Raw genomic sequence first — 23,214 nt, 5'->3', positions numbered from 1 at the left:
CGGCGTCCCGAGCGCACGCAGCCATGCTTTCCACCGTAGCCCAGGCCGACAGTTGTAGTTTCCGCTCCGAGGGGCGTCGAAGAATGAGCGGGAGTAGCCCGTTGAGCGGACGTGACGTCAGGCGAGTCGTTCCAACAAGGCGTGCACGACGGGAAGATGGCGGATCGCGGTTACAGCTTCTCGCTCACCACTTTCAGGTAATCAGGGCTGGAGCGCTCGCTCAGGACGGGTTGCACCGCAGGAACTACAGCGGTGGTCGGGCCGCCCTCGCGTCCCTGCTCTGGGGCCGGCTGTAGGCTCGCCACTTGCAAAGTGCAGTGTCACAGTTCTCCACCGGCTCCAAGCGCCCAGGGCCTCGTCCGGTTGCTCGGCTCCCTGTCCACGGCCTCTTCGGGGAAGAGTGAATTGAAAGGGGATTTAGTTTCGTTTTCGGCACCTAGGGAGAGTACCGTCATCGGGGTAAAACGCCATGCTGGGGAAACTCAGCAGGTCAAACAGGGAATCGGATTTTATAGTCATGTACAAATGTACAGTTCTGCGGCATTATCACAGTACAAACATTCATATAAGCCCACCTTACAAAAAAAGTGCACGAAAAAAATCAAAGGAAAGCAGGCTCTTTGGTTTAAGATTCAAATTATTATCATAGTAATAAAACAGTTTCGAATTGCATTGAATTTGCCTGCTGCAAGGCAGACGGTCCGTCCCCGTCCCCCCAAGCAGGAATTGCCTAAGTGCCTCTTACAGTCAGAGAGAAGCAAAAGAGTCAACGCGTGTCTGTAGGTAAAACACAGGATTCAGTTGACACCGTGGTTAAGCTGCTGTCGGGAGACTCATGCTGGGCTGCGGACTGGCTAGTAGGGTACCAGGTCTAAGAAGAGGGAAGAGAGGAGGTGCCGAGGGCGATGAAGGGTCCCTGTGTCAGAGGTTAGTATCTGCATCTCGGGTTGCCAGTGGTTTAGACTGGATTCTGTGTAGCTGCAGAAGTGCTGGAGGTGCTTGTTGATAAAACACACAAATGCTGGAGAAACTTACCAGGTCAGACTGCCTTTATGTAGTTAAGGTCTGAAATGTTGGTGATGTATCTTTACCATCTGCTACATAAAGGCACTGTTTGACCTGCTGAGTGTCTCCAGCATTTGTGTGTTTTATCAACGAGCACCTCCAGCACTTCTGCAGCTACACAGAATCCAGTCTAAACCACTGGCAACCCGAGATGCAGATACAAACCTCTGACACAGGGACCCTTCATCGCCCTCGGCACCTCCTCTCTTCCCTCTTCTTAGACCTGGTACCCTACTAGCCAGTCCGCAGCCCAGCATGAGTCTCCCGACAGCAGCCCACAGCTTCCACGAATTCCTCAAGTCGCCAGCAGCCCGCCACGTGCACTGGTCCCTCAGCCACAAAGCGCACTTAATGGTGTGCTGCCATAGTCTCCATCCACATGAGTCGTCTCCTCTGCTTCTCCTTCTCAGACAGTACCCTACTCCTGTCCTCTGCTTCCTCGGAGTCTGCAGCCCCTTATGGCTGCTGCCGATTAATAGGCACAACCACCTTGAGCACAGACCGTGGTCTGTGGGATTTCATCTAAAACATCGACAGGCCAATCAAAGCCTGTGTGGAGCCGATGGCAGTCGGCTGGACCCCACGGGCGCGCTGCATTTTCGCTCCCTCACTTCCCGCCTGTCGGCACGAGAGGCAGTGCTGCTGCTACAGTGGCTCTAGCAGGCCCATCTTTCAAAAGTTCATTGATTATTCAGGAATCTGATGACAGCAGATTCAGATTTTGGATTTATTGTCAGAGTACATACAACCCTGAGATTCTTTTTCCTGCAGACGAGGCAGAATTACCACTTGGTAGTACACAGTGTATATGTATGAACAAATAAAGAACTGTAAATAGATAATGAATGTAAACAACTGCAATATAGAGAATTTAAAAAATTAATAAAGTACAAAAGTACGAGTCCTTAAATGAACCCCGAATGAGTTTGTTGAGGAGTCTGATGGTGGAGGGGGAACAGCTGTTCCTGAACCTGGTGGTGCAAGTCTTGTGAATTTTGTATAACAAAGATAAATGATACATAACCAATGTTTTGGGCTTGATATGGTAGGCTTAGATCAGTAGGATCCAAGAAAAGTCAGATGCTCAGTTTGTGTGCATTTTATCATACTTTGGCAAAATATTTTGAAGTTGTTTTGGATTTGCCTTTTCTGTTCCTGCAACTATTTTGCAAAAGGAATATGATAGCATAATGCAATTATGGGATGCACTATGAGAATTCTGGGCAATTAATCCCAGATATGTAAAATTGAATACATTTATGACAATAGTATTCAAATAATGTAATATTGAAAATTAAAAATAAACATGACAATAACAGTAACCATAAAAGTATTTGGAATGGAACACTTCTGATTCACTAATGCCATTTAAAGAAGGTAAATGGTCATCTCATTGTGCCTCCAAACTTACCAATATGGTTGATTCTAACTGCCTCTTTAGTTCAAGTTTGGATGGCATGAATAAATAATTTACAAATTAAAAAGTTTTTTCCCATTTCACTGTGTTCTGTGTTTTATCATTAACCCTCTTAAGAAGAGCTATGATGTTTTTCAGTGCTAGAATTTGAAACGTAATGTTTTAGATATTTCCCTGACCCTTAAAATAATATACCAATTGAATTGATTTATCAGTAGAAACACAAAGTTGGAGAAACTCAGCAGGTCAAGCAATGCCCTTTATATAGCAAATGATTGGCAGACATCTGAACAAGAGTGGGAGGGAGGGAGGGAGGGGACAGCAGTGATCAAGGGGAAGAGGGATGGCTAGGTGAAGGGAGAGGGAAGGGAGGTAAGAGAACTAGAAAGGGGGAGGGGAAGAGGAGACCAGGTTAGCAGAAACCAGAAAATTCAATGTTAATGCCATCTGGCTGGAGAGTGGCAAGACAGAAAATCAGGTGTTGTTCCTCCAATTTACAGGTTCTCTTGGTGGGGCAGTACACAAGGCTGTTATGATGCTGTTTGTATCTCATGGTTACATTCCTGGTATATTCTGAGAAAGATTCAAAGTGAACTTGGCCTTATGAATTATCGTTGAACTTCATTTAGAGTGGTTCTTCAAAGATTCACTGAGGAGTCACACTTCTTGGGCCTTTTGGCCCACAAAATGTCCCACCTGCCTGTGTTTAGGTCATATCCCTTTAAACCTCTCATATCCATCCAATCATTCAAATGTTTCTTAAATGTCACAATACTATTTCCCTCAACTACCTCCTCTGGCAGCTGGTTCCTGACCTCTTTTTTAAAAAAAAAAGTTAACCCTCAGGCTCTTATTACATGCTTTTCCTCCTCTCTCTCCTCCCCCCCACCCAAACCATCCACATCACTATAAATCAATAACCTCTGGTTACTGATTTTTTTCCAATTCTGGGTAAAAAATATTGTGCATTCACTTGATTTTGTAGTGTAATGATGTTGGGAAAGCATCATATTTATAGAATATTGTTTATGGCTTTGCTTGATGATATAAGCAAATTGTTAAATATATTTGTTCAATTAAGTCTTTGTTAGAACCTCGAGGCAAACTGAGTATAATTTATTTATATTATTCAAGGCATTTCTCCTCGTGCAAACTTGAAAGTGAAACCTCGGATTCCAGATTTGATCTGGTTTGTTTTTTAAAACATTTGTGGATTTGGGTTGTGTGGATTGGTGAGAATGGATCCTGAATCTCTGAAAAAATTTCATGACCATTCTCAAAATCTGCATTGCAGTGTGGTCACTTAACATTTCTGTTACCTGCAAAAAACTACTGGTGGGTGGGGGGGGGGGGGGGGGAACAAGGCACAGACATTAAATCTCTGTTTACCTTTTCATGTGACTAATTATTTTCATGTGCATTGGTGAGGTATTCTAGCCATGGTGTACTGTGGATTGAACTTGATCATTTGATATCTTGAAGAGAATGTTATGAATTAATGTGACAACCTTGAAGTGATTAGAGAGGCATGGACTCATTTTGAGACCTTTTTATGTTTACCTTCAGTTTTATAAAGGTTGTATGCAATAAAACTGATGGTTCTCTATCAGACGATTTAGAAATTCTAATAGTTAAGCATCTGTCTCACCAAACAATGTTTTCCTTGCTCACTTAATGCTCACCTGGGCCCTGAGGTCCAGCACATCCTTCATTGGAAAAGTTATCAAGGATTAAAAATATGAGAGATTAATAGTGATGCCCAATAATTTCTGCAGGTTCATGAGCAATTTCTTTCCAATTACTGTCAGGCTTTTTTTGTCCTGGCAGCCAACCAACTGAGTATTATTTTCTTTTTCTTCATTTTCTATTTATTATCTAATGTACATAATTGTACATAATTTGTGATAATGTTTTTGAGTCTGTGAAGCTGTAGCAAGTCAGACTTTCATTACAGTTGAACAATGTACTTGTGCATGTGACCGTCAACTTTCATTCATTTAATGAAAGGTCCAGAAAATCCATGGGTCTGGCACAACTCTCGAGTTATTTAGATTATTAATTTTACTGTATTTGGCAAAGATATTAGTAGGAAACACTGAAAATTAAAATACTAATACATGCTTTATTACACAGTCCTTCAGGCAAACTTGTCCAGATTGAGTATGCCTTGGCAGCTGTAGCTGCAGGAGCTCCAGCGGTTGGAATTAAAGGTATGGATAGTAATATTACTGCTATGCATTGTAAACATCTCAAAATCCATAAATTGATTTTGTTTTTCTGCCTTTTCATTCTTAACTGAAAATATATCAACATATCAGAAAAGAAAAGGAGTCATGATAATGAAGCAAATGGCAATCAAACACACAGTTCTGGAGGAGCTCAGCAGGTCAAACAACATCCATGGAAAGGAAAAAGGCAGTCGACGTTTCAGGCTAGAACCCTTTATTTCTTAATTCTTGATGAAGGGTTCCGGCTTGAGCCACTGAATGCCTATTTCTTTGCATGGGTGCTGCCTGACCTGCTGAGTTCCTCCATAACTTTTTGTTCCAGTTTCTGCAGACTTGTTTGCCTTCTGAATGACGATTGCACTTGATGCATTAGGTTGAGAATCAGTAAAGGTGTTCCCGTGCAGTTGCTAAGTAAAATTATTTTTGATTTATTTCCTTGTGTGATGGAAGATTAGTGTGCACTATGATATTCATCTCTGTGATATTGCTACTATAATTAGAATATTGAAAAGTACAGCACAGGAATAGGTCCTTTGACCCATGATGTCTGCTTTCCATGGCACAATATTTTAGGCACTTTGTAGATTTAAATAAAACTTGTCTCATAAATCTCCTTCAAACATTCCCCTTTAATTTTAAAGTTAGACCTGATAGTGTTTACCATTTCCACCTGGGAATTTGTTGCCTCTCATAATTTTACATACCTCTATCAGGTTGCCTCTCAACTTCCAACACTTCAGAGAAAGCAATCCAAGATGTCCAGTTAAATTTTGTAGGTAATATTTTCAAATTTAGGCAATATCCTATTGAATTTTGTTTGCCCCCCTTCAAAGCCTTGACATCTGACATTCTTGATATCTTTCTCAGAATGTCACGACCAGAATTGCAATCAATACAATGAACATGGCCAAACCAAAATTTTATACAGCTGCAACATGACTTCCAAACTTTTATATTCTTTAAATTGACTTTAACACCCCATCTACTTGTGTTAACACTTTTAAGGAATTATAGACTTAATCCCAAGATATCTCTGCATATTAATATTTCTCGTGTGCATGTCATTTACTGGATACATTCCCCTTGCATTTGACCTCCCAAAGATCCACACTTCACACTTATCTGGATTATTCACCCATATTTTCAACTGGTTCATCTCCTGCTGTGCCTTTTGACTAGCCCCCTCAATGTTGACAACTCTGCCAATGTTCATGTTTGTCAGTTTACTAATCAGCCCATCTATGTTTTCATCCAAATTATTATGGAGACTTGACAAATGGCTTGACTGTAGAAGACCGAGATGTGGTGAAGGAGCATTATTCTGATTGGAGGTCTGTGCACACTCGTCCTTTTTGCAGAACACCACTGGTCACAGACTTCCAGACAGAATAACATTCCTTCACCACTACACTGTCTTCTACGGCCAAGTGAATTTTGAATTCAATTTGCCAAACCTCACATAATGTGACTTTGTCTTCTAGATCAGCCAAAACTATAGTGGACATTGTTTAAAACATAACTAAAATCTGTGTACAAAATACACAGCTTTTTCCTTATTAATCATCTTCACCACATTAATTTAAAAAAATATATTTTGTATGTCATGAACTCCACATGTAAAGCCATGCTGACTATTGGCCTAAGTTTTTCCTGATGGAAGTAGATTTTATCTGTAAGAATCTTCTCTAGTAATTTGCCTTCCACAAATGCCATTGGTGAGTCAGATTGAAGAGAATCTCAATCCCAAAACTCATCAGCCCATAATTTCTAGGTTTGTTCCTATTCCTTGTTCTTAAACCAAGGAACAACTTCATCAGTCCTAAAGTTCCTCATTTGTGTCTAAAGAAGATATAAAGCTCTCTACGTCATGTGCTCTTCTCTACATCGGAGAGACTGGACACAGATGAGGAGAACCCTTGCTCTGTCCAGTGCCATAGCATGGATCTCCCAGTGGCCACCCAATTCAATTCCCCATCCCATTCCCTTGCTGACATATCTGTCCATGGTCTCGTGCACTGCCAGACTAAGACCACCAGCAAATTGGAGGAACAGCACCTCATCTTCCATTGGGCATCCTCCAACCAGGTGGCATTAATATCAACTTCTCTGGCTTTTGTTCATCTCCTCCTTCACTTCTTCTCCCTCCCTCCCCCCCCCCCCCCCCCCCATCACTTTTCCCCAGCTCTGTCTCTCCTTTCATCTTCTTTTGCACAAACATGATAAGTTCTTAGCTCGCCCCTTATCATATCCCATTAACATCTTTTGATGGTCTGGATTCCTCCCCCAGCCCCAGCATTGTATAAATTCTGATACTTTGAGATTTCCTGCTCCTAGCTTATTCCTTGAAGAAGGGCTTGGTTCTGAAACATCAGCAATATCTCTTTGTCCCCTATGGATGCTGAAAAGACCGGCTGAGTTCCTCCAGCATTTTGGTGTGTTTTTACTACAATCACAGCCTCTGCACGCTTTCATATTGCATAGAAAGATCTCTGTGAAGGCCCCACCAGTTTCCCCTCTTTCTTCTGTCAATATCCTGGGCTAGATCCTGTCAGTCCCTGGAGACCTATCTTGAAGAACAAGATAGTTCTTCAAGAGACCAAATGCTGCTGCCTCCATGACATCAATATGCCATGGAATATGAGCATAACCTTCACTGATCTCACTATCCCCTCAATCTCATTCTTCTCGGTAAATACCAATGCAAAGTACTCATGTAGTAGCTTGCCTCCCTCCTTTATCCTCTGGCTCAAGGCACATTCCTTTTTTTGTCTCTTCCTTCATCATGATTTTGATGAAAGTATAAATTGCCTTGGAATTCTTTTTAATCCTACTTACTTGGGCTTTTTATTTACCATTTTTTAATCTCTTGATTACCTGTTTGAGTTATTGTTACAATTACTTCCAGAAACTGAGCCAATTTTTAAAAATGTTCCTAGAAATTGTGTTTTTCCACAAGTGGAAATTGCACTATTCAATAAAAATATGATCGATCTTTACCTTGGAACAGCTTTTTTCATACCATGTTCCTCAATTCCATTAATATCCAAGTGATGTTGATGTGCTATTTTGAAATGCAAAGACTACTTGCATGCTTACTCTATGGGTACAGTGTATCGATTTCTATAGTTCCCTTGTTTATTTTTACATTTTCAGCATCCAATGGTGTTGTTTTGGCAACAGAGAAGAAACAGAAATCTATTCTTTATGATGAACAGAGTGTTCACAAAGTGGAACCAATCACAAAGCACATAGGAATGGTGTACAGTGGAATGGGTCCTGACTATAGGTAGGTGACATGAATCTCCTGAGAACTTCTAATAAAATTCCATTTATCTGATATTTCCATTTCTTTGATCAAAAAAGGAAAACGAAACTACATATAACATTCCACGTATGGTCTCCTGTGTTGCAGCACAAAATCTTTACTCCTCTACTTTACCCCTCTTACAGTGAAGGTCAACATACTATTTCCCTTAACATTACTTTAATTGACTGCTGTATAAGGGAAGCTGACTATCTGTGCATATCAGTAATCTATCCTTTAAACAGTACACCTTATTTTGCCTGCAAAAGTAGATGTATGCATTTATCCACATTTACTGCACCTACTGTCTTGTCCCTTCATTTGATCTCCCTTTGTCAGCTTTTGGCATTCTCTAAATTTATAACACCAGTCCGTAAAATGTCATTCATTAATTTTAAAATGTTACCTTTGATTCCCTTCTTCAAATTATTGATGTATGCCAGGAATGGCCAAGCTGCACTAATCCCTCCGGAGGGAAAGAGATAAATCAGGGGAGGAGGCCGTCTGCATTTTCAGAATTAGGATTTTATTGTCATGAACAAGTCGTGAAACCCGGTGTTTTTGCAGCAGCGTCTTAGTATAAACGTTCATGTCATAATCATCATCCAACATTACTACAAAATAAAAATAAAAATAATGGTGCAGAAAAGTCAGGCAGGGTCTTTGGTTCATTGGTCATTCAGGAATCTGATGGCAGCAGAGAAGAAGCTGTCCTTGTGCTCCTGAGTGCTCGTCTTTAGACTCCTGTACCTTTTTCCTGATGGTAGAAGAGTGGCCTGGGTGATGAGGGTCTTTGACGATAGAGGCTGCTTTTTTTTAGACACCATCTCATATAGATGTCCTCGATGGAGTGGTCCAGTACCTGTGATGTCACAGGCTGAGTTAACAACCCTCTGGAGTTAATTCTTGTCCAGATTGTTGGCGCCTCTATACCAGGCAGTGATGCAACCAGCCAGAAAGCTCTCCACGGTACACATGTAAATGTTTATGAGAGTCTTTGGTGACGTACTGAATCTCCTCAGACACCTCGCAAAATATAGCCACTGGTGAGCCCTCTTTGTGATTGCATCAATGTGGAGGCTCCAGGGCAGATCCTCGGAGATGTTGACACCTAGGAATTTGAAGTTCTTGACCCTCTCCACTACTGAGCACCTGATAAGGACTGGGTTGTGTTCCCCTGACTTCCTCCTGAAGTTCACAATTATCTGTTTGGTTTTGCTGACGTTGAGTGCAAGGTTGTTGCCATTGCACCATTCAATGAGCTGATCCATCTCCTGTACACTTCCTTATTGGCATTTGTGATTTTGCCGGCAACTGTGGTGTCATTGGCAAACTTGTAGATGGCATTGAAATTGTGCCTGGACACACAGTCATGGATGCATTTTGGGGGAACAGCACTCTCTATTCACTCTTTGCAGTCTCCAACCAGACATCATCAATATCAACTTCTCCAATTTCCATGAACCTCTCTCCCCATCTCACTTTCCCTTATCCCTCGGACTCTCTTCCTCCAGCTTCTCACCTCCTTCCCTTTCATCAGAGCTAACATTCCTGGCTCTCTGCCATCACCCTTATCACCAGTTTCTTTCTCTTCTGTCCTCTCACCTTCATCACCTATTATCTCTTGCCTGTTGGCTTGTTCTCCTCCCCTCTCCCTCCACCTTTTTATTCAGGCATCTGCCTGATTTTCGATACTCCTGAAGAAGGTCTCTGGGCATTAACGTCAACTTCCTTTTGTTTCTGATGGATGCTGCACAACCTGTTGAGTTTCTCCAGCACATTTTTTGTGAACTGATCCCTTTGTTCATGTAAGGATGAATGTAAAGAAAAAAGAATGCCAAAATGATGTAATTGCGCAGTTAGCATAGGGGGCGGCATTGTGAGCGTAGCAGTTAGTGCAGCGCTGTTTCAGCGACTAGGACTGGGGTTCAAATCCTGTGCTTACAGTGAAGAGTTTGTATGTTCTCCCTGTGTTTGCCTGGGTTTTCTCTGGGAGCTCTGGTTACCTCTCACCATTCAAAATGACCAGTGTGCGAGGTGAGAGGGCAGTGTTTGTAGGTCAATTGGATGGCACAGGCTCGTGGGCCAAAAAGGGTCTGTTATCGTGTTGTCTGAAAACAGAGAGTAGTGGGATTAATGAAATGTGAATAACATGTATTTGAAATTATTTTGAAAAAAATATTTTTAGTAGAAAATAACCTTGATGGAAGACCATAAAATTATTACATTTGCAAGAATAGTAACATAGTTTCCCAGGTTCTGTGGATATAGATTTGGATAAGCCTAATCCAGGGAATAAGATCAAGTGTGTCATGGAATGTTTATGATCATGGAAAACAGCAGTAGGTCTGGGTGAGTACATTTCAATTTACTAATTCTCAGTTTGCATTTCCTACAGAGTACTGATTCGCCGAGCTCGTAAATTGTCACAACAATACTACCTAGTGTACCAAGAGCCTATTCCCACGGCTCAATTAGTACAGAGGGTGGCTTCTGTTATGCAGGAATACACACAATCTGGGTAAGTCAGTGATATCTATATACTTAAAGCAGATTATGATTAGTGACAACAAGCGCAAGATCCACAAGGCTTACTAACTGTGTTTCTTGTTCAGAGACATTCATTTAAAATCTGGAGACTTCTTAGCACTTAATATGCCTTGATTATTCAAGAAATAAAAGTACAAGTACATCATTTAGACCTGCCTATCCTTCAATAAAATCATGGATGATTTTTTTTACCCCAATGCCAGTTTCCTGCATGACCCAATATTCCTCGATTCAAGATTCCTTTATTGTTATTTAATAAAACATGTAATATTTCTTTCTCTGATTGTAAGGGGTGCCCAGCAATTTCTGCAGTAATTGCCGTGCACTGTGTCCATTGATTTCCCCTTAAGTAATCTTGCAGCCACACAGCCTTCAGTCCAAACCATCAGCAACCTGAGCTCCAGATCTAAACCTCTGACACGATCAGGTAGCCTTCTATAATTATCTAATGATGTCCGTCTTGCATATACTGAGTAATCAGTCTCAACCACACTTTTGAGTTGAGAATTTTTTCTAGGTAAAGAAATTTCCTCTCAATGTTATTTAGAATGACTGACCCTCCTATCTGGTAGCTGTGCCCTTGATTCTAAATATTCCAATAAGGGAAAGGTCAACACTGCATCATTAATGATGCCATGTACATTGTTTATACATTTCAATAAGATTGTTTCTCAGCCTCTCAATCTGTTAGAAGGCACAAGTCCTATCTACTTAACAACTGACATGAGAAATCTGCCACCTGATATGGTGAAACTGGACTGGACTCCCTCTGTTGCAAGTACATTATATCCTTTAGATGAAAGATTTGCATGCACAATGTTCCAAATGCCTTGTGTAGTTTGAGCAAAATGTATCTCTTCTGCAATAAGACCATAAGATATCAGAGCAGAAGTAGGCCATTCAGCTCATCGAGTCTTCACTAATCATGAGCTGATCCATTCTCCCACATAGCCCTACTCCCCTGGTAGCAAATTGTAAATGTTCTTCACTCCCTGGGTAAAGAAATTCCTTGGCATCTCTTGTTTTACATTGGTGCCTTTCAATCCCAGCCTGGGAAACCACTGTCACATCTACTCTGTCCAGCCAGGCTTTCAACATTCTAAATGCTTCCATGAGGTCCACCCTCAGTCTTGTGAACTTCATGGAATACAGACCAAAGCCATCATACATTCAAGGCCAACATACTCTCTGGTTTCTTGTACCTGCATGTTAGCTTTCTGAACACCAATATCCTTTAATGTCCCAGCGTGGCAAAAAAAATTACCATTTTCTCTAGCAGTGAATAGCCTCATATTTTGTTGTTATTTCTTGTCCATTAACTTAACCTACCTTTATCCCTCTGTAGCTTCTATACCCTCTTCACAGCCCATACTGCTAACTAGCCATCATCTGCTTAAGCATACATTGATGAATGAAACTGCAGTGACTGTCAAAGTTGAAAGCATTTCACCTAATTGTAAAAACTAAGTGTGGTCAGGGAAAACCATCCAAGGTGAATTCTGAGAAAGAATTTTAAAATACAGTAAAACCCCTGTTAATTGAAATTCGAGCATCCAGCAGCCTTAACCAACTGGCCAAAAAAAAGCAGAAAATATGGAAGTTTAAAATTGGCATGTCTCGCCGTTAGTTTGCCAATCACAGTGCGCCATCTCAAGCAACTGGAAAATTCACTTATCCAACATCTACCAATCACCACAGATGCCGGATGCCAAGGGTTTTATTGTACTCAGCTGGTGAAACTGCAGTTCTTTGTGGATTGGATGATCTTGCCATTTGAAGGTTTGAGTACTTGGCATGGAATCTTATTAAGGAAAAGTTGATGTATAGTGATATAAATAACAATATAAATTGTTAAAATAAATTTAATAAATTATTGTAACTATAACACAAATAATTTTTTTATTTTGGGCATATCTGGGAATGGACTATTTCATATTTCTACAGAAAACAGTTCCTCGGTTTCAAAATAAATTGTGGAAAAGACAGTATCAAGTTCATCTGCCCTTTTCAGTTCGATTTTACATCCTTTTTTTCAAAACTGATATTTTGTCAGAGTTTCTTTCCCCTCAGCCACTTTAAAAGAAACAAAGCTTGTGGATCTGATCAATAGCCCTACACATTCCTGGTTTCATAGAACATGCATAGAACATGACAGCACGATACAGGCCTTTTGGCCCCTTGATGTTATGCTGATTCCTATTTCTGTAAAAAAATACGAAACCCTCCCGACCCCATAACCCTCCAATTTTCCTCAATCCATGTGCCTGTCAAAGAGTCTGTTAAATGCCCCTGTTCCAGCCTCCACCTCCATCGCTGGCAAGGCATTCCAGGCACCCACAACTCTCTGCATAAAAGACTTACCCCTGATGTCTCCCCTAAATTTCCCTCACTTCACTTTGTACATATAATCCTCTGCTGATTGCTGTTGATTGATTGAGAAACAGATGCTGGCTGTCCACCCTATCTATGCCTCTCATAACCTTGTAGACCTCTTAAAGTCTCCTCACATCCTTCTACACTCCAGAGTGAAAAGTCCCAGCTAACCTTGGCCTCGTAGACTTGTTTTCCAATCCAGGTAACATCCTGGTAAATCAACTCTGTACCTTCTACATAGCTTCCCACAATGAGGGACCAGAACTGAGTGCAATACTCTGAGTGGTCTTGCCAGAGATTTGTAGAATTGGAATGTGACCTCTCAACTTTTGAACTCAATCCCCTTATTCATGAAGTCCAGCATCCCATGGGCCTTCTTAACTATCCTATCAACCCATGTGTCGACCTTGAGGAATTTATGGATCGCTCAAATGAAAAAGTACTTTGACTGCAAAAGTGAATGTTGTAGCCTGAGTGAAGGTCTTCTTGGGTCTCAGGTGCACACAGTTTCTTCTAAAGTCTATTGATTGTGTTACCTTCTTCATTGTAACCATATTGAAATGGACGTTTGACATTCATGTCTTGTTGCTTTGATCTGTAATGTATTTTGTATGGTGCCAATTGGTTAATAAAGTCAATTGTTTACTGTTTTCAAACATTCAAGCAGTCTTCTTTTCCCCCAAGTTTGAAATAATTTGGATGAAGGAAGTTAATGTTTAAAACTAGTGTGCATTTGACCTTATGGAAATGTGCTGGTTTTTATGTAATCATGACTGTTTCCTTGTTTGTTACTTTCGGGTTCATTGTGTTACTGTTCATTCCAAAGCAAGTCCTTACAAACTCTTCACCTAAGTACATTATATAGTGGGGCAATTTATTTTACAAAAATATACATTATTCATAGGGTATTTCTGTAAATTATTTTATAAAACAGAAATAGACTAGAGTGGTTGATATTTTTTGTAAATTTTAAAATCTCTGTCGCAAATAATGACTTAATGATCAGTAACAAGTACAGTAAAAACCCCTTTTATCTGGCATCCATGGGGATTGGTTGATGCCAGAAAAGTGAATTTTCCAGTTGCTTGAGATTGTGTTGTGTGATTGGTGAGCTAATGGCAAGCCGTGTCGATTTTAAACTTCCACGTCTTACCTATTTATTTTCCGCCAATCTTTTTTGCCCATTCCTTGAGGTTGCTGGTTGCTTGAGTTCTGTATTAACGGGTTTTACTGTATTATTAAAAAAATAAATGAGGTCAAAACTTCAAAAGGTAATTCTTGGGATGTGGAATGCTATGGGAGATTCTCAGAGAATATGTTCCGCTTATTGGTGAAAGGTTGACTTGCACATTGCCACTTTGAGTTCAAAATGTCCTGCTTTGTATCGACTGCAGTAAGAATCATTGCTGATTTATTTCCTCCTAGTGGTGTTCGACCATTTGGAGTGTCGCTATTAATCGCTGGTTGGGATGAAGGAAGCCCATATTTGTTCCAATCCGATCCATCTGTAAGTTTGTTAGTTTTAATCTCCATCGTTGATATGATGCAAGTTCTTTCCCTGCCACTCATGAAAATTGTCTAGATTACATTATTTTTATAAATAACTACACAACACCCTCTTGAAAGTACTATACAAGAAATAAGAATTTAAAACTTAGCTTTGATATCCATTGGTTCTCATGAATGGCATAGTATGACCATTCTCAACCTTTTATTTTGGCTCTGGCCCCCTGTGAAGAAGTTTAGCTTTGTCCATACTTCTACTGACTACATTAAAAAATATTTGGTTCCTACAGTCTGTGCGCTCCCTCCCCCCTTTAAATGTGCTGTGGCTGCCGGTAAGGACAGGGGCGTATGGACCCTGTGCGCCCCCCCCCCTTTAAATGTGCTGTGGCCACCAGTAAAGGGGGTGGGGGGGGGCTGGGGTGTATGGAGAATGGGAAATATGAAAATAGTGGCACTGCTGGAGCCTATGTAATGGCAGCGCTGTCGCTGGTGCGGACTCTTGAGATCGGAGATGCATCGCTCCCGCAGCTCTAACGGCCAAGTCCGATTGCTGTCAGCTCCATACAGGCTTTAAATGTCCCGTTAAAGGAGCCAACAATAGTTTCATTTACAATCCTGTGACTATGGGGTCTGAGCCCAAGATGGCAGCACCTATGATCAGAAGCAGTGACAAGGGGTTGCAGACTCCAGGGGAGTGGAAGACTGACGCAGGGCACCAGAAAACACCCCCGGCTGAGAAGGAGAAGCAGAAAAGATGACCACGGTGGCGGACCAGTGAGGGAGCTCTGGCTGAGGGACCAGTGCTGGCGACTTGAGGTGATAAACCTGTGGAAACTGTGTGTTGCCAGAGACTGAAGTCGGGAGACTTGCGCCGGGCTGCAGATTGCTGGAGACTGGCTCGAAACTGGCTGAGGGGGGATACCAGTTATCGGAACCGGGATGCAAGGGGGTGCTGAAGGGTTCCTGATCATGTCGGGGGTTCTGGTTGGAAATGGACTGGACTGGACTCTGTGTGGCTGCAGAAATGCTGGTGGCGAATCTAACGACACTCAGTGACTCTTGCTTCTCTTTCTCTTACTGTAAGAGGCGCTTCAGGTCATTTCTGCTAAAGGCAAATCTGTCTGCTTTATAGTGGCTAAAAGCAATTTCATGTAATATGATTCTGTTTTATTACAATGACAATAAATTGAATCTTGAATGGCTGCCTTAGTAGCTACTGCCTGCTGATTTTTCATTGTAACCTGTAACCTTTAGTCTAGACCAGTGGCTCTCAACCTTCCCTTCCCACTCACATCCCACCTTACGTAATCCCTAGGCCATAGGTCTCTGTGACTAGTAAGGGATTACGTAAGGTGGGATGTGAGTGGAAAGAAAAGGTTTGAAAACAACTGTTTAACTCATACCTTATTGACTCGTTATGTGGACGGTTTCATAACTCCAAAGGAAATGGGCCAATGACAATTGTTCTCAAGCAAAATATTTTGGTAATAATTAGGTCTGGAGCAGTAGATCTCAACCTTCCCTTCCCACTCACATCCCACCTTAAGCAATCCTTTACCCGAACACTGATGGCACAGGGATTACTTGAGGTGATATGTGAGTAGAAAGAAATAGTCTGAAAACCACTGGTCTGGAGTAAAATTGTAGTATAATCACTCATTCTAGAAGAAATTAACTACAGAGGACCAGCCAGGCTGTTGGGTGTAGCTTTCAATTTCATCTCGAGCTATTGTCATAAAAGCTTGCTATCTGTAACTCATGCACACCATATGAAATTAAATTTGCTCTGTCTGGACTTTTAAATTTTGGCTCTGGACCATTAATTGCCCCATTCTTTCAAAGAGAATGAAATTAACTGCAGATCATGGAAATCTGAAATTTAAAAAAGGGAGATACTGGAAGTTGTTCATCAGGTCAGGTAGCATCTGTGAAGAGATGAATGGTATTGATATTCTTCCACGGTGACTCGTAAAAGTGAAGAATCAAACATGATTTAAGTTTTAGATCAAATACTATTGATTGTCATGTAATAAACCAGAAATGTAATATGGCACGAAATTGCCTTTAGTCTGTCATAAGAAAAGTTCCCAGAGAATTCTCTTGGTACCCAAGAGAGACAAAATGACAAGAATAGTTATTGTGCAGCTGGCAATTGTCATGAAGGCATGTTGATTGCAGCTGATGAGGAAAGAAGGAAGAAAAGTATAATGGAACTGAGATGTAAAGCAATGCACAACTGACTCTACTATTTATTATTTAATATGTCCTGTGAGTATTTGTTGTTTGTATGGATGTTATGTCTGTACATGTGTATTGCACTGTTCTTCCCCTTAGACTGGAGAATGCCATTTCGTCAGGATGTACTGGTACAATCAGATGACAAATCAATTTGAACTGAACTTGATTGGAAATATAAAATTAGAGAATGCAAGAAATAGTCTATAGAGGCAACACCTATGGAGAGAGGAAAAATAGATTGATTACTTGGCCATTTCTGATGAAGAGCTGTCATCCTGTGATTTTGCATGGTTTTCTCCTCTATCTGATGAAAATTTAAGTTTCTGATTTTTATTTTTCCTTCTCCAAAAGGGTGCTTACTTTGCGTGGAAGGCAACAGCCATGGGAAAGAATTACGTCAATGGGAAAACCTTCCTTGAAAAGAGGTAAAATGGCAATGCACTTCATTTTCAACATCCATACTGAGAATTTGAAATGGATGGCGGAGAGGTGGAGGGATTAGATCAATACAGAATCAAGTCCCTGTGGAAAGCAGAAAGGGGTGGGAAAGAAAATATATGGTGGTGGGATCCAGTTGGGACTGGCAGAAATGAAGGATGATGAGCTTGATGTGGAGGCTGGTACGATGAAAGGTTCTTCTAATTCAGGGGTGTCAAACTCAAATTCACGGAGGGCCAAAATTAAAAACTTGGACTAAGTTGAGGACCGAACTAAATATTTATTGAAAATTTTCAACAACATCTGCATGTTTTCTCTTCTTTCAACATATGTCATGTTAAACTTTTTCTTATTAAAATAAATGTTTAATAATAGTTTTGGATAAACTCTTTCCAGAAGCATTAACAAATGAGAAATAAAATATTCAATAAATAATATTTCTCTATAGAGGATTTGTCAAATGTTGCTAGTGTGCTGTCGAATAGTAAAATCTGAGGGCTATTGAGAATGTGGGAGAATAACATGATTTCTGAAACAATCAAATGGGTGACTGATTGTGGGCATGAACTCTAGCAGGGTTATTTGCCATGCCCTTTTTCCATTAGTACAGATATCCTTTGATTTACACACTTTTCAAGTTTTATGCCTAATGAGCTTGTATCCAGGTGCAGGACCATTTTTAACCAGGAATATATTTATCACTGTGACATGAAACTATTGGAAGATCGTTTTATCCTGAGATTAAAGTTCATAATCCTTACTCAGGCCTGTGTGCGGGAGGGCGGGGTTTGCGGGCGATCGAGTTGGACAACGACAGTGTGGGGGCATCGGCTCTCGCTGCAGGGCGGCATCTCGGCGGATCAGCGGCACCGTCACTGAGTCGCGGGTCGGCCTGCGGCAGGGAGGGGGAGTGGGCAACGGTCCTGGCGAGGTCAGGCCCGAGGCCTCCGGTTCCGGGCGCTGGGAAGCGGCCTTGGCTTCCCCTGACACCGGCCAGGCCCCAAAACCAGAGTCCACGGTAAGACCCTGCAACGTAAACAGAGGAGGTGGGGGTGATTAGCAGGCTGGCGCCAATGCATTCTGGGATTTGTTGTATTACTGTGCATGCGCTATACTGGCGCGACGGCCAGCGGGCCACCTCTAATACATTTTTGAAATGATCTTGCATTTGGCCCGCGGGCCAGAGTTTGACATGTGTGTTCTAATTGATCCAAGGCCATTGCTGTGTAAAGATGCTTGGAGCTCTATTTTACTTGGCTGTGTGAATTAAGTAAAATGTACAATGTGTGACGGCTCGCGCACGCAACAGGTGAACTGTCTCAAGGAGTCGCGGGCAAGTCCATGGCAGATCTGACTGTGAGAGGTCTAGGTGCAGGGCAAGCCCACAGCCTAGCAGCTAATGTTGTAAAAGTCCCGGGAGTCGCAAACATCATTAAGTTCCGAGGGATTTAAATGCGTGCAAAATTTCTGTTAAAGTCACTTGGTTCAGTTCTCTTTCGACTGTGTGGTCTTTCAGTCGCTGAGAGCCTGGTATGGCTACAGTGGTGGCCCCGATGGTCTAAATGCCATTTAGACCCAACTATGACCAACCCAAGCATGCAGAATGCAGTTTCACTTAAACTGCTGACTTTCTGGACCTTGCAGCCACAGGTCGGGTTTGAACAGGCTGAAACCCAATTCCAGGTCAGGCAACTCGTCTCTGACGCCACGAAGTAGTACTATGTGGTCGGTTCACTCTACCAGGAAACAGCAGGCCGCATCATCGACTTCCTACACCAGCCACCAGATGTGGACAGGTATGAGACAATCAAGGGGCTCCTGATCCGTACTTTTAGCCTCTCCTGCGGTGACCACGCAGCACAGTTGCTCCATATGGATGGCCTAAGCAACTGCGCATCATCAACCTTCATGAATGTGATGCTGGCACCAGCAGATGGCCATAAGCCATGTTTACCGTTCGAACAAGTCTTTCTCGAGCAGATGCCAGAAGATATCTGCCTCATCGCTGATGATGATTTTAGTGACCCACACAAAGTAGCGGACTGCGCAGATACCCTGTAGCACACCAAACAGCAGGTTGTGGCCTCCATCAACCATGTTTATGTGTTACACTCTATAAGGCCCGGGCCTCCCCATGCCACCAATGAAGCTAGTGATGCCTGCAGCAGAGAGCAACCCCAGTTCAGACCGTTGGTATGTTTACCACTAAAAATGGGCAGCCCTCTGGCTGCCCAACCTGTTCTTTTCCAGGAAACGTCGGGGCTGGCCATTGCTAATGGCTATGGCAGCTGGCCACCATGATAGCCTCCTTTACGTATGGGACTGACACTCTGGGCAAAAGTTCCTCGAAGACACAAGAGCGAAGGTTAGCGTTTTGCCCCCCCTTGAGCCATGACACCAGTGCCGGGAAGTCAGGTCCAGAGCTCACTGCTGCCAACAACAGCCGTATTCACACATACAGCACCTGAACCAACCCACTAAAGTTCAGTTTCAGCCATTTCACCTGGTCGTTTATGCTGGTAGCAGTGTCGCAGCTTTTATTGGGTGCAGATTTCTTCCTAGTGGACTTCAAGGGATGGCGCCTAGTGAATACCAAGACCTTCCAGACCTCGCTCGGTGAAGCCAAGTTACCAGCCACACACCTGGACTCTAACCATTATTAAACTGCAGTTCTTCACTAATGCCCCTAAGCATGGTGTACAGCGCCACTTTCCCATCCAAGGACCATCACAACATGTCCGGGGACGCAGCATCCTGCCCAACAAACTCCCTCGCCATGGAGGAGTTCAGAAAAATAGAGGAGAAGTGGATCGTCCGGCACTCAGATAGACTGTGGGCCTCTCTGCTGCATATGGTGCCTAAGTGGGTTGGAGGATGGAGGCCAAGTAGGGTCTACAGAAGGCTCAATGACGCCACCACGGCTGACTGCTACCCAATGACCCACATTGAGGACTTCATGGCCAATTTACATGGGACATATATTCTCTCCAAGGTTGATCTGGTCCGCGCATATAACCTGATTCTTGTCCACCCCAATGATGTCCCCAATACGGCTCTCATCACCCCATTCAGCCTATTCGTGTGGGATGGGTGCATCAGAACAGAACTATGCTCATGGAGTTGCAGGTAAATCAGTCTGTGGCAGATCTGACTGTGAGCTCTGGGTGCAGGGCGAGCCCACATCCTGTTGGCTGATGGCATGAAGGTCCTGGGAGTTGCAAGCATCATTGGGTTTGAGGAATTTAAACATGTACGAGAGTTCTATAAAAGTCTACAAATATGTGTTTGGGTGACTTCTGATACCTGAGACATGAATATAGGTGGGAGTAATATTTTTATGGTTTTCAGTAATTTTTGGATTGAAGCTTGAATTTTATTTAAACATTTAAATCTTTTTTTAAGCTTTGGAAATTGTTAAATAGGTGATATTCTTCTGGAAGTAAAGACATTTATTGGACTTTGTAATTGTAGGTACAATGAAGACTTGGAACTAGAAGATGCCATCCATACAGCAATCTTAACATTAAAGGTCAGGTATCTTGACTTTTACTCTCAATACTATTAAATACTTTATCTGAAATTATAATGCTCAATTTCTGAAATATTTCCTTCACCAACAGGAGAGCTTTGAAGGCCAAATGACAGAAGATAATATAGAAGTTGGAATTTGCGATGAGACAGGATTTCGCAGACTCACTCCAGCAGAAGTCAAAGACTATCTAGCTACGATAGTTTAAAAATCAATGCAATTGTTTTTTTTTTAAAATTTGCAAGAAATATTGTTCATCTACTGATTACAATTTAACTTTTTATCATTACTGTTCTGAATGGTTAAATGGTTGGTGCAATGTAAAGTCTTGCACAAGGATTGATAAATCTTGTTTTAGAAATCAAAGCAAATTTGCAGAGTTCTGTTCATTTAGCAAATCAACTTATACATTTTATTGCACATTCCACAGTTGCAGAATTTTTCTCTTGCTCAGGCCACATCTCTTAATTGCATTCTTTCTGGCACTTGATTTATCGTTTGTTAAAGTTTAATTAGCACCTAGTTTGTTTTTATTACACAAGGTCATTCTAAAAATTAAAGGAAATTGGACTGCACAATTATCCAGTAAATTAAAAATAATTTTTGATTGAAGTATCTTCTGTGGGTCCTGTAAGAAGGGAGAGTAAAGAGAATTCCTCCTAGACCTGTCTGATACATCTTGTACTGCCCTAATTTTATACACATATACACGTAGAATGTATTGCACATGTAGTACAATTTCCATTGATATCTAAATTATTATATTCTTTAGTCTAATCTTTTACCGATTTCTGAATTTTCAGTATTGTTATCATTGTTACAGCTGTTCATTGACCGCACTCTTGCTTTTGAGTCAGAAGTAAAACACAAAAGTCTGCAGACACCGTGGTTAAAGTAAAAACAAAATGCTGGAGAAACGCAGCAGGTGAAACTGTCCTTTATATAGTGAGGATATAGATACATAACCAATGTTTCAGGCTTGACTTACCTTCATTAAGATATGAACAAAATGTTCTAGCAGATGCTAGAACAAAATGGTGTGGGGGAGGTGCACAGTCCCACTGGCAAGGAGGTATTAGGTAGATAATGGAGGGAAGGAACACCAGCAAAAAGTGGAGAGGAGATGGCTTTGTGAATGGAGAGGGCTGGAGGAAAGAAAACAAAGGGGAAGGGTGGGAGAATAGAGAGTAGGCTAACAAAAACTGGTGAAGTTGATGTTTATGCCATCCAGATGGAGAGTTCCCAAACTCCAGTTTACAAGTCAAATTGTTTTGACTGTGGGTTGATGAGCTAGTGTAAATTGAAAATACCATCCATGAGGTCTCTTTAGATCAGAATTATTGGTTCCATTTCTGATTCTGGATGTCTAGGTTTCTTAAACTGTTACTTGAATCACTTTGCTGAGTTTCTGTCCTCCTCTCTCTCCCCTCACCCCATTCAAGCACTCCAATTCTTGGGTAAGACCAAGCAATAAGGCTTTTTTTTTAATGTGCTTATAATCTTTATTAATCAGATCACTGGAGTTTTGTGAAATTTAGGATAACTCATTGGAAGACCACAGTCAGTACAAAGTGGTAACGTCTCCTTACCATCAACACAGGCACACCTCAAGGATGCATGCTTAGCCACTGCTTTACTCAATATGCATCCATGACAGTGGCCAAGCACAATTCCAGTGCTATCTAACAATTTGCTGACGACACCACAGTTGTCGGCAGAATCACAAACAGCAATGAGGAAGTGTACAGGAGGGAGATAGATCAGCACATTGAGTAGTGTCAGGCAAACAAACGCGCTCAAATTAGCAAAAGCAAGGAGATGATTGTGGACTTCAGGAGGAAGTCAAGAAAACATAATCAAGTCTTCATTGAGGGCTCAGTATAGAAGAGGGCCAAGAACTTCAACTTCCTGGGTGTCAACATCTCTGAGGATCTGTCCTGGAGTCTCCATATCGATGCAATCATAAAGAAGGCTCTCCAATGGCTATACTCTATGAGGTGTCTGATTTGGAATGTCACCAAAGATGCTCGTAAACTTCTATAGGTGTACAGTGGAGAGCATTCTGGCTGGTGCATCACTGACTGGTACAGAGGTGCCAACGCCGAGGACAAGAAAAAAAATCCAAGGGGTTGTTAACTCATCTTGCAACATCACAGGCACCAGACCACTCCATTAAGGACCACTCCATTAAGGACACCTCCAAGAAGCAGTGTCTTAAGAAAGCAGCCTCTATACTCAAGGACCCTCACCACCCAGGCAATGCCCTCTTCGCTCTGCTAATGTCGGGGGAAAAAGACCTGGAGCCTAAAGACAAGCACTCAGTGGCACAAAGACAGCTTCTTCCCCGCTGCCATCTGATTCCTGAATGATCAATGAACCAAAGACATTGCCTTGATTTTTCATGCATTATTTTGATTTATTGTTGTAAGGTGGTTTATATGAATGTTTGCACTGTGACGCTGCCGCAAAACAACAAATTTTGTGACTTGTTTATGACAATAAATTCTGATTCTATCAAGAATGTTATTCTAATGTTGTTAATGGATGGCTTGGTTTCATAAAATCA

General features: G+C 41.8%; 1 protein-coding gene across 1 annotated transcript; it reads left to right on the top strand.

Annotated features, from left to right (window-relative positions):
- Positions 1 to 91: 91 nt before the first annotated feature.
- LOC138747741 (proteasome subunit alpha type-2) lies at positions 92 to 21,432 on the top strand. The gene is made up of 8 exons (XM_069907282.1): positions 92 to 197; positions 4,616 to 4,692; positions 7,864 to 7,996; positions 10,413 to 10,535; positions 14,363 to 14,444; positions 17,033 to 17,106; positions 20,591 to 20,648; positions 20,740 to 21,432. Exons 1-8 carry the CDS (start codon positions 157 to 159, stop codon positions 20,854 to 20,856), a joined length of 705 nt encoding a protein of 234 aa, XP_069763383.1. The 5' UTR covers positions 92 to 156; the 3' UTR covers positions 20,857 to 21,432.
- Positions 21,433 to 23,214: the final 1,782 nt, after the last annotated feature.

The sequence above is a fragment of the Narcine bancroftii genome, chromosome 1 (assembly GCF_036971445.1).
Source record: "Narcine bancroftii isolate sNarBan1 chromosome 1, sNarBan1.hap1, whole genome shotgun sequence".
Taxonomy (NCBI): domain Eukaryota; kingdom Metazoa; phylum Chordata; class Chondrichthyes; order Torpediniformes; family Narcinidae; genus Narcine; species Narcine bancroftii.
This window is presented reverse-complemented; position numbering and strand designations above follow the sequence as displayed.

What these genes read in the sequence shown, in the direction of transcription:
- LOC138747741 (XM_069907282.1), top strand. Translation starts at nt 157, where the DNA reads ATGGCGGATCGCGGTTACAGCTTCTCGCTCACCACTTTCAG. An exon ending in CAGGAATACACACAATCTGG is followed by an intron (nt 10,536 to 14,362) that starts GTAAGTCAGTGA and finishes ATTTCCTCCTAG; the next exon opens with TGGTGTTCGACCATTTGGAG. An exon ending in AAAACCTTCCTTGAAAAGAG is followed by an intron (nt 17,107 to 20,590) that starts GTAAAATGGCAA and finishes TTGTAATTGTAG; the next exon opens with GTACAATGAAGACTTGGAAC.